General features: G+C 36.8%; 1 protein-coding gene across 8 annotated transcripts in view; it reads left to right on the top strand.

The window, feature by feature from the left end:
* CCDC171 (coiled-coil domain containing 171) overlaps window positions 1–19,807 on the top strand; it is a 316,432-nt gene that overhangs the window by 111,385 nt on the left and 185,240 nt on the right. For all 8 annotated transcript variants that reach the window (XM_073880818.1, XM_025887898.2, XM_073880822.1 and 5 more), the window contains 5 exons: window positions 9,059–9,165; window positions 10,928–11,017; window positions 12,057–12,257; window positions 15,085–15,252; window positions 16,809–16,997. In XM_073880818.1, the coding sequence (XP_073736919.1) occupies window positions 9,059–9,165; window positions 10,928–11,017; window positions 12,057–12,257; window positions 15,085–15,252; window positions 16,809–16,997 (755 nt within the window). The remainder of the gene's footprint in view (window positions 1–9,058; window positions 9,166–10,927; window positions 11,018–12,056; window positions 12,258–15,084; window positions 15,253–16,808; window positions 16,998–19,807) is intronic.

Consider the following 19,807-nt stretch of genomic DNA (forward strand, 5'->3'; position numbering starts at 1 on the left):
CAAGTTTATGCATAAAACTAACCATCGGATCCCTTCCTCCCCTTACTCTTAACCTGTGGTAACCACCATTCTACTTTCAGTTTGTATGAATTTGACTACTTTAGATACCTCTTATGGTGGAATCATATAGTATTGGTCTTTTTGTGATTGGCTTATCTCACCTAGCACAAGGACCTCAAGTTTCATTCATGTTATAGCATGTGACAGGAATCCTTCCTTTTTGAGGCTGAATAATATTGAGATTTTGTTTATCTGTTGAGGACCTTTGGATCACTTCTACCTTTTGGCTATTATGAATAGTGCTCCTATAAACATGGAAATATCTCTTCAAGACCTTGCTTTCAGTTCTTTTAAATATACACCCAGAAGTGAAATTACTGGTCTGTTAACTTTTTTTTTAAGATTTTATTTTTAAGTAATCTCTGTACCCAACATGGGTCTTGAACTCACAACCCCAAGATCAAAAGTCTCATGCTCTATGACTGAGGTGCCCCTGGTCTATTAACTTTTATCACAGAACATTAGTGAAATGAGGCCATTTCCATATTTTATTCGCTATAAATTGAGTTCCCTGGTTAGAAGCAATGCTATGTGGATTATGTAATTATGAATAAGATGTCTTGTAAATTCACATTGGTGATTTCAGCAGAAATACTATGGTCAGGGAAGGAAAATCTATACCCAGAGTTAGTGTCTACTGTAGTAAGAATGAAACATTGCTCCTTCCATGATGGAAGTGACTTAGTATAATCAACTTGCCACCAGGCCCTAGAGATGGTGTCATATCATGAGTTCACTGTCTTTGCTATTGATAGATTTTGCATACAACAGGGGTTGTAATCCTATCAGTCGTGGTGAATGGATGTCTGTGTTGCTGAGCCCATGTATTCCCTCCATCCTTGCTGCCATGACCCTTTTGTTGTAAGGAAAACAAAGGTGGTAAGGATGAAGGTGGCTGGGAAGAGATGCTAGCTAATAGCCACAGAATGCCTCATCTTGTCCTCCTGATTATTAAGATCCTCTTCTACTGATTGTTCTGGGCACAGTGCCCATTTGGAGAGGTCTGTCCACATACTGTTGCCCATATCACCTTGCTACCGATTTTCTAGTTGTGTTCTTTTCGAGTCCCTGACCATTTTTGTTAAATGTTAGCTACTACCCACACATTGGTGTACATTTGTACTTTTGGTCATTTCTCATTCCAGGTGAAATGACAGGTCCGTTACTTGTCTGACTACTGGCAGGATTTCACTTCATCGCTGTCCTTCAGGGCCACCCTTGAGTGGGGTTATAGTGCTGCAACTGTTTACTTTTAATTAGAGTCAGCATATACAGAACCATCTATATACTAAACCCATTTCTTCCGTTAGTCAACAGGTCATAGGAAACCTTCCATGGATTCAGGTTGTGGATTAAGAGGGGAGGCAATATAACAGGCATAGGGCCCATTCGAATCTGGACTATTTGCTCATGTAACTTAATTATGCCTTCAGGATTTGTTTGAATCCAGTTTTGTATAGACCACTTTCACTTGATGATAGAGTGCTGTTGTGCATGCCCAAATTTATGGATTGGTGGATCAGACAATAATGATTTTATGATGGGCAATTCAGGTCTCATGGTAAATTGGTGGCCATGAATGTATTATCTCCTGAGGACCAGTAGCAAGTGTAAAGCTTGATTCTCAAGAGGAGAAGAGTTATCTGTAGAGGATGACTTGCTTTGTTCTGATACCCTAAAAGTTTACACTGTGATTCTATGAGGACCTTGCCAAACTTGACCTGTGGGAGCTTGAGGTCAGAATGCTATCATCAACTTGGTAGAGAGCTAAGTAGAACTTGTGAGGTCTTTTGGAATGGAAAGTTGATCAAGATTTCTATAGACTAGATTCTGCCGGAGTTGATATAGCTCTGAGGTAAAGCTATGAAGGTATATTGCTAGCCCTGACAGTTGAAGGAAATTGTTTTGTTAGTTTTTACTAAAAAGATGGAAGAAATAGCTTCATTCCAGTTGCTGGGAAATGTATTGACCTGTTCTGACAATGAAACTACATCTTCAACTGCAGCTGCAATTGGAATCACATGTAATTATGCTTACAGTAATTCACTGTCATTCCCTAAGATTCATCTGTACTCTGCACAAGCTAGGTAGATGAGTTGAATGCTGATGTGGTTGGAATCACCACCCCTGTATCTTTTAAGTCCTTCCCAATGGCACTGATCTCTGCAATCTCTCCAGAAAGGTGGCATTACTTTTGACTTACTATTTTGGTAGGTAAAATTCTAGTGACTTCCACTTGCTTTTTTTCTATTGGTTTTCCTCTGTAAATCCTCCACTCCATGGGTCAGGTAACCAGTATGGATAGAGTGCCAGTTTCTGCATTTGTCTTTTCTTAGTTCTGCATTCCAAACCAAGGAAATAAGGTGGGTTCAGGTACCTACTGGGCCCACTGATGATAGAAACTTAGCCAAAACTCAGTCAATCTCCTGATTTCTATAAGCTCCCACCTTAACTAGTGAACCACAATAGCGTGTTAGTTCTGTAGGAATTAGTGTCAGCTCAGATCCAGTGCCCAGCTATCCCAGTGATTAACCCCCTTTCTCCAGTGCATAGTCACCTTGTTAAATGGTTGCATGTTTCTTTGAGGAAGGTGAGGAGGAAGATTTACAGTATGATCTTCTGGCAGTATGTTAGGATTTCCAAAGGGAACCCCCCTCCTCTTTATTCAAGAGATACTGGGTCTGTGAACTAGCTCAAGTCTGATAATTGATTGAGAGCCAAGAGTCTTTTCTGTGTTGATTTAAGTTCTACCTCTGGTAATTAGACCTACAGCTTTTCTACTTATATAAATCAGATAACATTTAAGTAGAGTGCCTGTCTGTTTTAGTCCTATGAACACCGTGATCAGTTGGCCAACACCAGCGATCTCTGTGGGTAAAACCATTTTGTTTACTGCTTTGATTTCATTATGACGACCATGTCCATTTTGTTTCTGGAAATTAAGTACTACCACTTGGCCTTTGTCACCCAGATCCCATCGTCCTCACTGAATTCAGGGAACCCAGCTTGATGGCTGTTATCTCTGCTACACAGAGCTTATTGAGCCACACAGGGCTAGCTCATCAAGGACGCTGGGGCTCCCCTCACCAATACATTTCTCAAACATTGGTAAAGAAAGTGTTTTTTTGTTTTTTTGTTTTTTTTAACTTTCGCTGGAGACATAGGGGGTGGGTGAGCAAGACTTACATAATAAATACTCTCCATATGTTAGAAAAGTTAGAAGTCATTTTCCTTAAAAACTCTAGAATGGGTACCTGTGTTTACAAGATAAGGAGATTGTTTGTTTATGATCTCAGTGAGTAAAACAAATTAATAAACAGAATGTAATCTCAGTTTGAAAAGCATAACTGCCAACAAAACGTTTATATTTAATGCTTTTGGAGTGAAAAGGGAATTTTCTTGGTCATCAATGTATTAAATGTTAGATTTTCTTAGGTGAAGATAAAATCCATTTGAATGTTATTTTCTGTGTCTTACCATGTGATTAAAAATCCACATTAATGAAACTGGATCATTTCCTTACACCACACACAAAAATACTCAAAATGGTTGAAAGACCTAAATATGAGACAAGAGTCCATCAACATCCTAAAGGAGAACAGAGGCAGCAACCTCCTCGACCTCAGCTGTAGCAACTTCTTCCTAGAAACATCGCCAAAGGCAAGGGAAGCAAGGGCAAAAATGAACTATTGGGATTTCATCAAGATAAAAAGCTTTTGCACAGCAAAAGAAACAGTCCACAAAACCAAAAGACAACCGACAGAATGGGAGAAGATATTTGTAAATGACATATCAGATAAAGGGCTAGTATCCAAAATCTATAAAGAACTTATCAAACTCAGCACCCAAAGAATAAATAATCCAATCAAGAAATGGGCAGAAGACATGAACAGACATTTTTCCAAAGAAGACATCCAAATGGCCAACAGACACATGAAAAAATGCTCAACATCGCTCGGCATCAGGGAAATCCAAATCAAAACCTCAATGAGATACCACCTCACACCAGTCAGAATGGCTAAAATTAACAAGTCAGGAAACGACAGATGTTGGCGGGGATGCGGAGAAAGGGGAACCCTCCTACACTGTTGGTGGGAATGCAAGCTGGTGCAACCCCTCTGGAAAACAGTATGGAGGTTCCTCAAAAAGTTGAAATAGAGGTACCATACGACCCAGCAATTCCACTACTGGGTATTTACCCCAAAGATACAAATGTAGGGATCTGAAGGGGCACGTGTACCCCATGTTTATAGCAGCAATGTCCACAATAGCCCAACTCTGGAAAGAGCCAAGATGTCCATCGACAGATGAATGGATAAAGAAGATGTGGTATATATACACAATGGAATATTATACAGCCATCAAAAGGAACGAGATCTTGCCATTTGCAATGATGTGGATGGAACTGGAGGGTGTTACGCTGAGTGAAATAAGTCAATCAGAGAAAGACATGTATCATATGACTTCACTGATATGAGGAATTCTTAATCTCAGGAAACAAACTGAGGGTTGCTGGAGTGGGGGTGGGGTGGGAGGGATGGGGTGGCTGGGTGATAGACATTGGGGAGGGTATGTGCTATGGTGAGTGCTGTGAATTGTGCAAGACTGTTGAATCACAGACCTGTACCTCTGAAACAAATAATGCAATATATGTTAAGAAAAAAAAAAAGAAGATAGCAGGAAGGGAAAAATGAAGGGGGGGAAAATTGGAGGGGGAGATGAACCATGAGAGACGATGGACTCTGAAAAACAAACTGAGGGTTCTAGAGGGGAAGGCGGTGGGGGGGATGAGTTAGCCTGGTGATGGGTATTAAAGGGGGCACGTTCTGCATGGAGCACTGGGTGTTATGCACAAACAATGAATCATGGAACACTACATCAAAAACTAATGATGTAATCTATGGTGATTAACAAAACAATAAAAAAATTTAAAGAAAAATCCACATTAAACAACATTTTTTTTTTCCTATTCTGAGGTTGAACATGACTACTCATGGTCTATATGTATGTATATATACGTATATACACACACACATACACATATGTATTCTTAAAAAAATCTCAGTCTTTTGTCTTCTGTTACCTCTCCTTTCTCTCTCTCTCTCTTTCTTTCTTTCTTTCTTTCTTTCTTTCTTTCTTTCTTTCTTTCTTTTTTAAGATTTTGTTTATTCATTTGAGACACAGAGATACAGAGAGAGAGAGAGAGAGAGAGAGCATGAGCAGGGGGAGAGGCAGAGGGAGAGGGAGAAGCAGGCTCCCTGCTGAGCCAGGAGCCCGACGTGGGGCTCGATCCCAGGCCCCTGGGATCAGGACCTGAGCTTAACCATCTGAGCCACCCAGGTGCCCCTCATTTTTTTTTTTAAATTTTATTTATTTATTTGAGAGAGAGAGAGAGAGAGATCACTAGCAGGCGGGAGGGGTAGAGGGAGAAGCAGACTCCCTGCAGGGAGCCCGACGCGGGGCTTGATCCCAGGATCCCGGGATCATGACCTGAACCAAAGGCAGACACTTAACCCACTGAGCCACCCAGACGCCCTCTCCATTATTTCTTAATAATTCTCCCCTTTTGGGGTCTTGCAGAAAACTGAAGTAGATAAGAGAATGTTTGAAAAGGTTGAAGAGATAGACAACCTTATTCATCACAACGTACTGTTTCTACTGTGGAACTATAGTTTAATGAAAACCAGCTTGAGAAACAGTGGTTTATTTGGGTCATGTGAAAATATTTAGCTTTTGAGCTTGTTTAAAAGAAAACATTTAAATCGAGGGCTTGGAACCATTTCTCCTACCTCCCTCTCTGCCGTGGGCTACTCATTCAAAAAAAGATTTGCTTTTATGTAATCATTCTAGGTAAGTATATACCTAAGAAATGTAGAAATTGGGTGCTCTATATTAGGATAGCAGTTTCTAATCTACCATGAGATCATGAAAGAAAGATATACCCTTGACAAGAGATTGATTAGTCCCAAACAGGATGGAAAATTCATTCTTCCCCAAAAACCTTCTCTGGTCAGAAGCACTGCCAGTTGAGGTTGGCCTTTTTAGCCAAATAATTATACCACAACCTGAGTAGAATTGTTAATCAGAATCAGATTCAGGTAATTTTCTTCAAATCACAAAAGATAATAATGCTTAAATTGTCTGAAAAATAAAATCATGATACATACAGAAGAAAATATCACTATAAATAATAAAACATTCACTGGTTATGATAAGGATACACATACATATATTTTTATATTTAGTGTGTTATGATGTTGGGTAGAAATACAAAATAAAATGTGAAAATTCTTAAAAACAAAAACAAAGGGGCGCCTGGGTGGCTCAGTCATTAAGCGTCTGCCTTCTGCTCAGGTCATGATCCCAGGATCCTAGGATTGAGCCCCACAGCGGGCTCTCTCCTCGGTGGGAAGCCTGCTTCTCCCTCTCCCACTCCCCCTGCTCTCGCTATCTCTCTGTCAAATAAATAAATAAAATCTTTAAAAACAAAAACAAACAAAAAGATTTGCCAAGGCACACCGAGTTGAAATGTACTCAATATTAAAAGTGAGTGAGAGAGATTGAAACAGGTAGCAGTGATGGGAAAGTATAGGTTGGCCTCCAAGTACTGAAACATTTAAGTATAGGGAAAGTTGGAAGGTTTTGAGTTGGTATTTTGAAATATAAAGTGTTCTAACACATTCTGTTCTTCATTTGGGACTTTGACATTTGAAAAGCCATTTATGACCACTTTTCAAATTATTTTCATTGTCTTCATCTGTGAATTTTTAGAGCTTTCTTTGAGATCATTAATAGGTTATTGTTTCTTGTAATATTCAGGGGTTAGGATATTTTAGATTAAATCAAATTATCAATAAGGTCCTGAGTCCTAGTGACCCTTTCTTCTTATTTATAAGCATTTTTCCATGTTTCCATTTATAAGCATTTTTATGATGGATGTGGATAAGACTTAAAGCATACTTTGTACTTCAACTAAACTTTATTGTATAAACATTTTCACGCAAAGAAACTTTATTTTATACAGAATATAATAATATGCATGGGTCAGTAAGGACAGGGCATTTTGTCCCCTTACCCTTTAACACTCATATTAAAATGGTTTTATTCTTCTGAATTTCTAAGAGGAAGCTTTCTCCCTTATTGTAAAAGCCAGCAGATTTCCCGAATATCCTTGGATGATTTATTCATGGCCTACTTGTGTAGTAGCAAAAGAAAAGAATTATACATTACATTTTTTTTATGTTATGCAAGAGTAATTTTTTAAAAAATATATTTGGTAAGACCTTTAATAAAATTTTTAATGAGTTGTCTTTCTAACTCATAGTAATTACAAAGAGTACTGTCTCCTCCTTTATCATGGCTCAGAGCAGTGTCCTTTTTTTTTTTTTTTTGCCTAGCTGGGATATGTGTTGCTTCCGTATTACTTCTGTTTTTTTGGTTAAATATTCTTCTGTTTAAGAAAATCTGAGGTGAACCCATACTTAAGATAGTGTTTAAATTATACCTGGATGAGTGTAATAAATTTATTAGTAACATTTTGTCCAAGATTAAAACACTAAATATCACCAATACTCTGAGATAAAATTAGTCTATCATTAACCAAAATTTTTCCTTCCTGCCTGCCTTTCTTTGTTTGTTTTTTCCTTTATTATTGCCTTCTTCCCTATCCTCCCCAAGTTCTAGCAGTTGAATACATGAAGAATGGATAAATGATCTCATGTAATTATTTTTTTACTATCTTTCCTCCTTTTTTTTTAAGATTTTATTTATTTATTTTAGAGATAGAGCGAAAGCATGTGCAAGGTGGGGGTGGGGGGAGAGCAGAGGGAGAGGGACAAGCAGACTCTGTGCTGAGGCTTGATCCCATGACCTAGAGATCATGACCTGAGCCGAAATCAAGAGTTGGACACCCAACTGACTGAGCCACCCAGGTGCCCCTCTTTCCTCCTCTTTTTAGACTGTAAATTCTCTGAGGACAGAGACTACACCAATCTTATTCACCTCCATGCCTTGGACTAGTACGTAGTAGGAATTCAGTAAGGTATTTGAATGAATGAGTCAATGAATAATAAAACATATTGTGAATGCTTCTTTTTGAAACCATCCTTGTTAAAAATGTGTTTCTTGTCTATTGAAATAGATTATAAAATATGCTGGGGAGAAATTATAATAGGAAAAGAGAAATATTTTTAACAGAATATTTTAACATTTGCTACTTGTTTTTTAACAGTAAAAGAGAAGTACAGTGAACAATCAATTTAAAGTGGTTTTTAAAACTAAACGTTTGATGATTTTGGATTAATCTTTTGAACTACATTTGACCATGTGACCTTGATTAGCTCAACTAACTTATGGCCCAACTAAATTAAAATAGTTTGAGGGCATAATATGGAAATACTCATATTTTTATAATAAGTATCAGTTTTAAGGGTTTTAATTGAAACATGATGTGGGCCTGTGTAGATAATAGCATTTTTATTATTTATTTCAAATTGTAACTTGAGAATTTTAAGGATTGAAGAGTATTTCCAAGCATAACAGAAAATTATGTGCTCTTGGGTTCAGAAATTATTATTTAAGCAAAATAGGCCTGACTGATCAGAAACACAAGGACCAAAGTAAGTGTATGTAACGTCCCAAAACAATGTTAGTATGTCGACTGTTCATTTAATTGTTGGATAACAGGTGTGTACAAATTCTTCAGTTATATAGGAGATGGGGGAAAAAAAAGCTCACTACTAACTACAGTATGGGCCTAGGTAAGGTAGGAAGTAGCCATAAATTTGAACTTGATACCTTATGAACTTAATTTGATCACTTGTTTAGAAAGGCTATTAATACTTGGCTATACAGCAGTATACTTTGGAGAGTAAGACTCTACTCAATGTTTCATAACATGTTTTCAGCTCTATCTAATTGTAATATCTCTGTTACTGTTTGCTTAGCTTTTGTCTCTTTGTGACTTTAGGATATATTTTCATGTTACATTTTTCTTTAGGCATCCACAAGGACAAAGATAAACCTCCCAGCTTCTCTGTTGTCCTTGAGACTTTGAGGCGTACCTTGACAGATTACCAGAACAAGCTGGAAGATGCATCTAATGAGGTAAGACTTGCACTGTTTGGCTCCACACTTAGAGCCTTCAGCCTGCAGCACTGTGGTTCCGTGCTTGTTACAAAGGTCAGAAAGACTGGGAATGTTGACTTGACAGCTTCACAGATACAAAAAATAATAAATTGTCTGTCACTGTTCTTTCTTTAAGTGTGGCCTCAAGTCGTGTCTCACTTATGTTTCTATAACTCTAAAGTCATCCTATTATTGTCAAAGTTACGAGGACTCTTGTCACTTCTTGGCCTTCAAAATTTATCTACTTTAATTCAATCAAAAAACAACACAAGTCATCTAAGTTAATATGTATTCTATTTATATGTTCACGTGTTCTTAGCAAATTAGGACTAGGTAGTGGAAATTTAGGTTTTGTCAAGATTTTAGGTTAGGATTTCTACAAATTATGGAAGTCTTAACAAAACAAGAGAGAGGTTAGTTCTCATTCTCTAAAGGACTGTTGTTAGAAGTTTTCAAAAACAAATATCCGTTTGATGTAGCTTGGTAGTTTTTGGTTTGCTGACTAAAAAGCTCTTCTATTTTTCATCTCATTTGTATTGTTTAATGTGTGGGTTGATAAGTTTCTTGGGTATTAAAATATTTTATGGATTTATGCTTTAAAAATTGAAGAGTTTGTTTAGTTGGCTCTTGTCAAACTAGAGAGTATGAAATAATTACATGAAATACAATTAGTTAGCAAAACAACCAAGAGATTGTTCAAACCAAAGACAAGCCACATAGCAAGGATTTAGTGTCTATCCTTTTGTTTATTTGTTTCTTTCAAATAATACGAGGCCACGGAATCATTATATTTCACATTTCAGAAGAGGTTTATTTTACTTTAGTTTACCACGGTCAACAAAGAAGGAAAAGTGAGTCTTCTTAATACTCTCTGTAATTGTTCAAAAGGCAAAAAGAAAGTGACCATTGAAATAATTAAATTTCTATAAAGAACAAATATTGCTAAGTCTTTCCTAGTGAGACAAGGCAACCTGTATTGTTAGTAGTTTATGAAACTCTTCTGAGGCCTAGGTCTGGAAGCTGCAGGGTAACTAGGAACATATTACCCACAGCGAATTGTTATTTGGGAGGATGAATGTCACATGATCCTTAGCACAGTTGAAAAGTCGACTCAGCAGGCTTTGGCTTAGTAATGTGCTTTGTTGTGAACCCGTGCCAGAGACAGCAGTGGGGAGACCAAGGGGGTGGCTGCAAAGAAAGCAAAAAGAGCAGTCTGACAGAAAGAAGAATGAACTGTCAAAGAAAATAAATCACAAGCGGAGCAGGACCAACTGATGACCTGCCACAAGCCTTCCCAGTAGGACTGCCTGTGACCGACCCTGAAGTTGTCATATGGAGTGAAAGACCACCGAATACCCTCATGATGTATAGAAAGAACAGTCTTCTGCTCTGTGCTTTTTTTCTTTCCTTGTAGATGCCAGTGCTTTTGGCATTTTGGTCCAGTAGGATTTTAAGAATAAAGTTGTATTTGTTTACAATAAGAATGAAATCCTTTATCCAGCCATCTAGTAAAAACACAGTAGCATCACTGACATTTTAAGCTTGAATGCTTTTTCTTTTTAGCCATGTGAACTTGTGACAGAAATGACATAGTTAACCAAAAGAAAGAATTTTTCAAGACTCTTAATCGCTGTTGGAACATTGGTGTTTAAGTAATTGCCTAAAAAACATTAAAGATTAGCTTTTGAATTAGTCACCCTTGAAAAACATAAAAAAAGTAACTTACATTTTCTTTCATCAGTTAAACAGCATGAATGATGCTAAGGAAAAGGCATCGAGTGAACTTGATTCTACCAAACAGAAGATAGAATCTCACACTAAAAATATAAAGGTATTATGACTTAGAATAACTTTTTCCTTTTGTATTAAGAAACAAATATTATCTAGGGAATACTTTAAAATAGAGATATCTGAAAATGTATCTCCCAATTTTTTATTAAGTACATTTGGATACAATTTTGATTTTTTATTGTTGATCAAAGTAACAAGAATGTATTTTTCATTAAAAAAATATAACTGTTGGAAATTATTTTGGTTAAAGGAAAGATGTATTTCCCAGATTTAATTTTAATACCATAGATTCAAAAAGTGATTTAAGATTTAATGCCCAGCCTCAGATACATATTCAACATATTTTATTTACATAAGCACATCAGTATTTGGAGTTAGTTTTCATCATTTTAGGGTGGAGCAATTGTTTTTAGAGCATCATGCCTAGTAATGGGCTGAGACTGCACTGGCTAAGGTCCAAGACAAGAGTTTATTTTATTTTCTGCACTGGTTTTATGTACTACATCTTTGCAAAATTATACCGAGGCAAGTCTCCGAGTTGGAAATTTTTTGTGTTGGTTCATGTTGAGTTTGTCATGGACATACTTCAGTAGAATTTGTTAATAAGGTTGAAGAAGAAATGGTTCAGAATTTTGTGTCACACACTTGAGATTTCTATTAGTATTTGGACATCATTGGGAAGTAAATGTTCGTATATTAAATGTAAAATATTTCATTTGAAAATGTTATTTACATGTTATGAAATTTTTTTTTGAGCTACCAAGCTATTTTTTTTTTTAAATAATGAATTGAAAGGAAAACTCCTTTTCAAAGAGCTTTTAGGAATCAGGTATCTTATGAACATTTTATGTTTCAGTGTTAAAACTTAACAGTTTTTTCTAACTTTTGAGCTAAAATGTTATAGTTAGAAAATTGATTCAATAAATTACTGTAATGTTTAGCATTGTAGCCAAATGCTTACGCTTGTGATTCTTTTATGGTAAAGCTTTGGAGGTTTTCATTATGTATTTTGTGTTTGTATCCTCCGTCCCTTTATTGGCCGGCCTTCATGCAGTCTCTTTATTTTGCATCTCTGACAGGACCTTCAGGAAAAATTGGCCGATGTCAGTAAAGAGTTAAGTCATTTACGCACTAAATGTGCAGACAGAGAGGCTCTCATAAGCACGTTGAAAGTGGAACTACAGAATGTGCTGCACTGTTGGGAGAAAGAAAAGGCTCGAGCAGCGCAATCGGAGAGTGAACTGCAGAAGCTTGCCCAGGCTTTCCAGAAGGATACCGAGGTATTACCTGAGACAGGACGCCTGGCAGGAAAGGCCTTCACTAATCTCAGTTTTCTAAATTTACATACATCAAGTGGCTGTTTTTACTCTGATTTGTTCTGAGCCGACTCTTTTTGAAATATTCATGCCAGCCGCACAATTGGTCACTCCATTACTCTCCTGTCATCCTATTTTGGAGAGAAGTAATGGAGTTTAACCCCTCTGTCGCTTCTGTGGCTTCATCTCTCTACTTAGAACATCATATCCCAAGCACTGAGGCTCCTAAAACAGTCCTTTCAAAGTTTGCCTATTTGCTGGTGACAAAATTATTTTTTATTTCAGTAGTTTAGTAGCTGAACATGGTGGAAAAAATATGTTTTTCGTAATCAGAAAGAACTGGACTTGGCTCGTGGTACTCCTGTTTTCAAACTGTGAATATGGACAAGGCACACAGCTTAGTCTGTCCACGTCTTAGTTTCTTATTTGCAAAACAGGAATAACATCTCCTTTAGCAGACAGTCTCCTTACTCTTTATAATTGTAGGATATTAACCAAAATTTAGGAGAAGACAAGTCCCACAATATTGAAACTTTATTTAGATGCCCTTGAGAGTTACCTATCCATTTTTATTTATTAATGAGTTCTTAAAATATTATGACAAAACTTTTCTATTCTGTATGAGCCTGTGTGAATGGAACTGTTATATATTCTTTTACCCATGGGATATAGAGCTGGTTTAGCTAGTGTGGAACCAGTTCATCTGAGTCGTCCTGCATATTGAGTTCATTACTCCAACAAATATGAACATGAATGCCAAGAGAGTAAAAAGGAAACATTCTTTCCACTCTTCTTACAGTCTGGGATTTAAATTGTGTCCACATGAAGGGGCTGGAATTGTTCTACACATCAGATAATGATTAAAGGAAAGGAAACTAGAAGCCTGCCTGTATTGTAAAGTCAGCATGTCTACAGCATTGTGGTTGGGTTCAACATGTGTGAATTGATTTTGGATCTTGAGATTCTCTTTTCACGCCAAATGGATGATTATCATGCATGGTTTATCACAGCCCAAGCAAAAAGGACATAATGGCGACACAATGAATTATCCTTTAGGATGAACTCGATCACTTGGCAAAATGTGGAGGGCGAAGACTTTTAGTGCCTGAATATTACATTTGGTTAGTTATATTTAATAAGATTTTTAAACATCTCAACCCAGTTGAAAATGTAAAAGACATCTTTAATTGCTTAACAAAGAAAAAGGCATAACGTATTTATGAGGATTCTTCTGATATCCTAACTCAAGTTCGTGGTTGTAACTATGTATTAAAAATTTTTGGTTTTAACTTGTTATATTTGGGAAAAGGTAAGGTAGCATATACAGAGAATTAGATACACACACACACACACACACACACACACACACACACACACATATGAAAAATTCCCCACAATTTATAATTATACAACCTTTACATATACTATATACAGTTTTTCTTATCTAGAAGATTAGCATTTCTATTTTTTCCCTCTCAAATTTTCTTCTTTTAAAAGGGTTTCCTTTTCTTGCTGATCTATTAACAAAATTTGAAGGAGGGGCGCCTGTCTGGCTCAGTCGTTAAGTGTCTGCCTTCGGCTCAGGCCATGGTCCCAGGGTCCTGGGATCGAGTCCCACATTGGGCTCCCTGCTCGGCAGGAAGCCTGCTTCTCCCTCTCTCACTCCCCCTGCTTGTGTTCCTGCTCTCACTGTGTCTCTCTCTGTCAAATAAATAAATAAATAAAATCTTTAAAAAAAAATTTGAAGGAACTTATTTTATCTACAAAAGATATCCTTTTGCAGTTTTACACTGACCTCATCTTGAGTTCCTCTCTTGGGCATTTTATAGATGGAACACCTTATAAAGAGAGCCATTTGGCATTTCAGTAAATAAACTCTTTTTGTGTGTTCAAGATGGGATCAGCTTTTTACTGAATTCTATGGGATAGTGTTTCTGGGTTGTTAAACAGTGGATGGTTTAGTTACTACAATGGCAACATAATTTTAAAAAACTTATTACATATTTCTAATTGGACAGTTTTGAAAATATGTCTTGGGCAACTGTGTCCATTTCTTTTTGCCTGTTACTTTGTAATATTTAAGCACGTCTAAATGCCCAATGTGCCAAATACTATATGAACTTATGGGGAAAACGAATGAGCCCCTCTTCCATATCTTTCATATCACTGTCTGCTTTGCCTAAGGGGCTGGGGATAGATTTCCTATAAGTGGTAAGCAAACTGGAGTCTCTGGAGGAGGAGGAAAGCTGAGTAATTGTGTACATGTAAAGCACAGATATTGGTGTAACTTTGTCTTTAATGGAGTTGAGTAACACTGTTCTCTCTATATTGGTTTTCTGACTTAAATAACATCTGTTTTGGCGAATGTAGATATGAAATTATAGAATTACTGTCCTGACATCAGGACAAAAGTCAAAAGGGCTTAGAGACAATTAGTGCAGATACGTCATGTCAAAGCTGAGAAAGGCGATGCCTAAACAGGCACTTAGGTCCCATCCTCTGGAGGAGCAGAGCTGGGGTCAGAACCCTGGTTTTCTGGCTTCTAGACTGCAGATTTTGGTTTTGAATACCAAATTTAAGCAATTCCAAGTTTTTATCTAATGCTTTTGAATGTAAAAAAAAAAAGTCACCCAAGATGACAGTGTAAAAAAAGTCACCCAAGATGACACTTGGGTATTTTAATTCCTTCCCAAGTTTTTGAAACAAATCCTTTGCCACACGTAGTATGTGTTTTACTTCTTACAGTGTTGATATACTGGAATTAATTTCTTTTTTTTTTTTTTCCTCACAGGAGAAGCTAACCTTTCTTCATACCTTGTATCAGCACTTGATAGCAGGCTGTGTGCTCATGAAACAACCAGAAGGCATGCTGGATAAATTCTCTTGGACCGAGCTTTGTGCAGTCTTGCAGGAGAATGTTGATGCCCTGATCGCAGACCTCACCAGGGCTAATGAGAAGGTAACTGTCCTCAGGCACCAGATACCTCTATTAAATTCAGTGACATTTGTCCACATCACAGTATCATTAAGAGGGGCTGACATTCATCTTATTTCAAAAAGAATTTGGATGTTAATAATTCAATACCATTAATTATGGCTTGTCTACAACTCAGTTTGATGCCATTGCTGTGGGCATGTAAATGTGACTGAAGTCTGTATGAAGTCTCTAAGCTCCACACTCTGTGCGGGACATGCTAATACTACTAGCCAGTATTAGCCACAGGGACCTAATTAAAAGAAAATAAATTAATCTTACTGATGAAGCAATTCAAAGAACTTAGTCATTTACATTAATAAACCAACTCTTTATGTTAGCATAAAATGGAAACAAGATACAGTTATTCAAAAACATGATCTTAAAATTTTTGCCCAGGAAATAATGAGGTGTTACTTTAAAAGCACTTAAAAATTTAAAATTATGTTTTTGGTTATTTCTTGAATTATAACAAACTGTGTATTAACGGACCCTATTCAGTGCTGTAGCGTGTTCAAAGTATACATGGTAGCAGAAAACAGTGGACTTCACCAGCCTAGGAATTCAGTCTTTCAAAAAAAACAAAAAAACAAAAAAACAACAAGCCCACTTTTGGTTATGGAAGATTTAAATGGCTTAGCAGACCAACCTATTCCACCGTTAAAGATACTGATTCTCATCCTGGGTCTACTGAACTGGTCAGGACTGTATTATGTGGTCTGGTTTCCAGATCTTATTTGCCATGGCTTTTGGTCTTGTGTGTCATGAAGAAAAAAACTGTTACCTAGGTTTTTTTTTCCCCCCCTCCAATCTGTGGAATTAATGAAACAGCATCTTGGCCCAATTTTACAGTGAGAACATTTTACCTTGGTTTGATTGGCAAACACAACCTTAGGCACTGAGAAGTAGGATTAAGGAAATGAGGGAGTAAATTGTGAGAAGCACAGATGCTGTTCATGATTGTGAATGTGTGTATAATGGGTTTGAAAATTACTGATAATTAAAATGAGTACATGTTTGAACCCTCTGAGATGGTATTATGTTTTAATAGTTTTTCATAGTTTCAAAACATCATTAATTGTCGTACACGTTACATGATTTTCTTTCCAGTGTTTTGAATGTGAAATAAAAAATGGTTGTGACTTTCTGTTTTATTATATATAAAATGTAGATTTATAGATCTCATTGAAATACTTCATTTCCCATTGAGATATGTGAATAGCTTGAGCTTTGGTTCTAGAAGTAAAAATATTCTTCTTAGTTTTCTCAGTAAAGTTGATTATAGAACGAGTAACTTTATTAGAAGGAGAAAAATGATTTGTGATCTAAGCACACATACATACAAATGACACCATTTTCTCCTAAAATATGATAATTTGTCCTACCAATTTCTGTTTCTTAGTTTTTTTGTTTTCATTTTAACTTAAAACTTTTATGTGAACTTAAGGAATGAAACATGGTAGATGTATGGCATTTGGAGAGGTGCTACAAAGACATATTTTGTGAGCATATCTCATTCTCTGTTGCGTATCCCCATTTAGATAAGTCACCTGGAGTATATCTGTAAAAACAAGTCTGATACGATGAGAGAACTTCAGCAGACCCAGGAAGACACCTTTAACAAAGTGGCCGAGCAGATCAAAGCCCAGGAGAGCTGCTGGCACAAACAAAAGAAGGAACTGGAGCTGCAGTACTCTGAGCTCCTGTTGGAGGTGCAGAGGAGGGCACAGGTACGCTGCTTCTGCAAAGAGCTTTAGCAATAGCGTGCTCAGTCTTGTGCTATTTCGAGTGTTTTCTTTTAGTACCAATGCCAAATCAGTTTAGAACTCTTTGAGAACCACATAGAACTTGTTAGGCACACATACATGTGATCATGCAAACACACACATATGCTCACAAATGGGTATGCGTGCGTGCTCGTGCGTGTGTGTGTGTGTGCGCACACGTGTGTGTGCCTGCATGTGTATTAAGGATTGTCTTATACTTAGGGAGGAAAGTAGATGGGTTTCTGGTTAAAACATCCTAGACTGCACTGATCAATTAAATGCTAAAATTGTATTTCCTTTGTTTATTTTTAAAACAAAGGGTTAAGAGATTTGGTAAAATGTTACCCAGTTTTAGTGTAGATACTCTTTTATCCAGTTCATTCCGGTTGTAGGGGTTCGTGTGTGAACCATCATTTTAATTCATTTGGGGTTGAAATTTGTTATACCTCCTAACATTGTATAAGAAATGGAGTTATAGTTGTAGACCCCATAGCAAAATAATTGACTGTAGATTGTATCATGTCTCCTGTGTTGGATTTGATTGAGAACAGAAGTTATGAGTAGTTAACATGGCCGTATTTTTTCCTATACAAATTATTGTCATCATAATTTATACTGTTAACTGTCATCCCTGCCCAATCAGGAATAACTTAATGATAGTGTATATGTTCTTTTGGTATTGACTTTAATAATAGTTCATGTGTTCCCAAGATAAGATACTTAGGAGCCTGACTCAGTATTTAACCTCTTTATTTGGTCCATACTTATATTGGTTCATACTTATATTGGCAAGTTTAATTAAAAGAAAGAAATCATATTATTTTTGTTTGTCAATAAACAGTTTCATATTGCTTAAAATAACACCATTCTGCTTTCTCAAACATAAGGGCCCTATGTTAACTTATGTCTTCCTCTGTGAATTTGAATGAATTAATACTGTCTAAAAGTAGCCATGTGTTTGGTGTTGCATGGTGCTGTGTGATATGGTTTGCATTTTCTACTAATGAGTAAAAGACCTAAACAATTTATTACAGTTTCTTTAGAGGTAGCATTGACATACAGTGAAGGGAACAGATCTTAAGTGTACAGTTTGATGTTTTGATCAATGCAAAGACCCATGTAACCATATCCCACTTAAAACTTAAAGTATTTCATTGCCCCAGAAAGTTCTTCTGTGCCCTCTTCCAGTTTCCATTCCATAGGCAACCAGTGTTCCAATCCTATCATCATAGATTACTTTCACTTGCTCTTGAGTTTCCCCTCAATGGAATCATTCAGTATGGAGTGTTTGGTGGTTGCCTTATTTCACTCAAAATATTTTTTAGTACTCACCCATGTTGTTGTGTGTGTCAGTAGTTCGTTCTTTTTTATGGTCAAGTAGTATTCTATTTTATAATTACACCACAATTCTATAGATTGTGAGTTGATGAATATTTCAGTTGTTTCCAGTTTTTCACTATTGTAAATAAAATTGCAACAAATATTGTAGAAGTGTTTTGTTGACATATGGTTTTCATTTCTCTTGGTTAAGAGTTCAATTGCTAGATCACAGGATAGGTGTATGTTTGTAAAAAAAAAAAAGTATCAAAGTTTTTTCCAAAATGGTTGTATCATTTTATATTTCCACCACCGATATATGAAAGTTTCTATTGTTCTTCATCCTCTGCAACATTTGGTATTGTCAGTCTTTAAAATTTTAGCCATTCTAGTTGTTTTAAAAAGGTATTTCAGGGGCGCCTGGGTGGCTCATTCGTTAAGCATCTGCCTTCGGCTCAGGTCATGATCCCAGGGTCCTGGGATCGAGCCCCGCATTGGGCTCCCTGCTCAGCAGGAAGCCTGCTTCTCCCTCTCTCACTCCCCCTGCTTGTGTTCCTGCTCTCGCTATTTCTCTCTCTGTCAAATAAATAAAATCTTAAAAAAATAAAATAAAAAGGTATTTCCTTGTGGTTTTAATTCATATTTTCTTGGTGATTAATAATGTCTAGCAGTTTTCATGTTCTTATTGGTCATTCTTGTATCTTCTTTTGTGAAATATCTCTTCAGTTATTTGCCCATTAAAAAGTTGGGATTATTTGTGTTTTTATTATTGATTTGTAAGAGTTCTTTAGATATTCTGGGTATAAATAATTCTTTTGATGATCACAAGTTTTAAAATTTTGTTGAAGTCCAACCTGTAAATCTTTTTGAGTATTTATTTTTATGTGGTAAGCAATGTGTCTATACTCCAGAGTTTTGCAGATACTCTCCTGTTGTTTCTGCTAGAAGTTTTATTTATGTATGTATGTATTTATTTATTTATTTGACAGAGAGAGAGAGAGAGAGAGAGAGAGAGAGAGAGAGAGAGAGACCTAGAGAGGGAACACAAGCAGAGGGAGTGGGAGAGGGAGAAGCAGGCTCCCCGCTGAGCAGACAGCCCGATGCGGGGCTCGATCCCAGGACCCTGGGACCATGACCTGAGCCGAAGGCAGAGGCTTAATGACTGAGCCACCCAGGTGCCCCATCTGCTAGAAGTTTTAAAGTTTTAGCTTTTATGACAAGGTCTATGATCCATCTCAAATTAATTTTTGTATTTAATGTTAGGTAGAAGCTGAGGTTCATTTTCCCCCTGTATTTATTTATTGTTCCCACATCATTGTTCACAACTTTACTTTCCTCATTGAATAGCTTTGGTCCTTTTGTGAAGACAAAACAAAACAAAAACAACTGACCATATATAAGAACCACAGGTTTGTCGGGTATACCTAAAGTTTTGCCTTTTCCAAGATGTCATATAA

The sequence above is a fragment of the Callorhinus ursinus genome, unplaced genomic scaffold (genome assembly GCF_003265705.2).
Source record: "Callorhinus ursinus isolate GAN/ISIS: 27379988/994484 unplaced genomic scaffold, GSC_fseal_2.0 scaffold39, whole genome shotgun sequence".
In the NCBI taxonomy this organism is placed as follows: domain Eukaryota; kingdom Metazoa; phylum Chordata; class Mammalia; order Carnivora; family Otariidae; genus Callorhinus; species Callorhinus ursinus.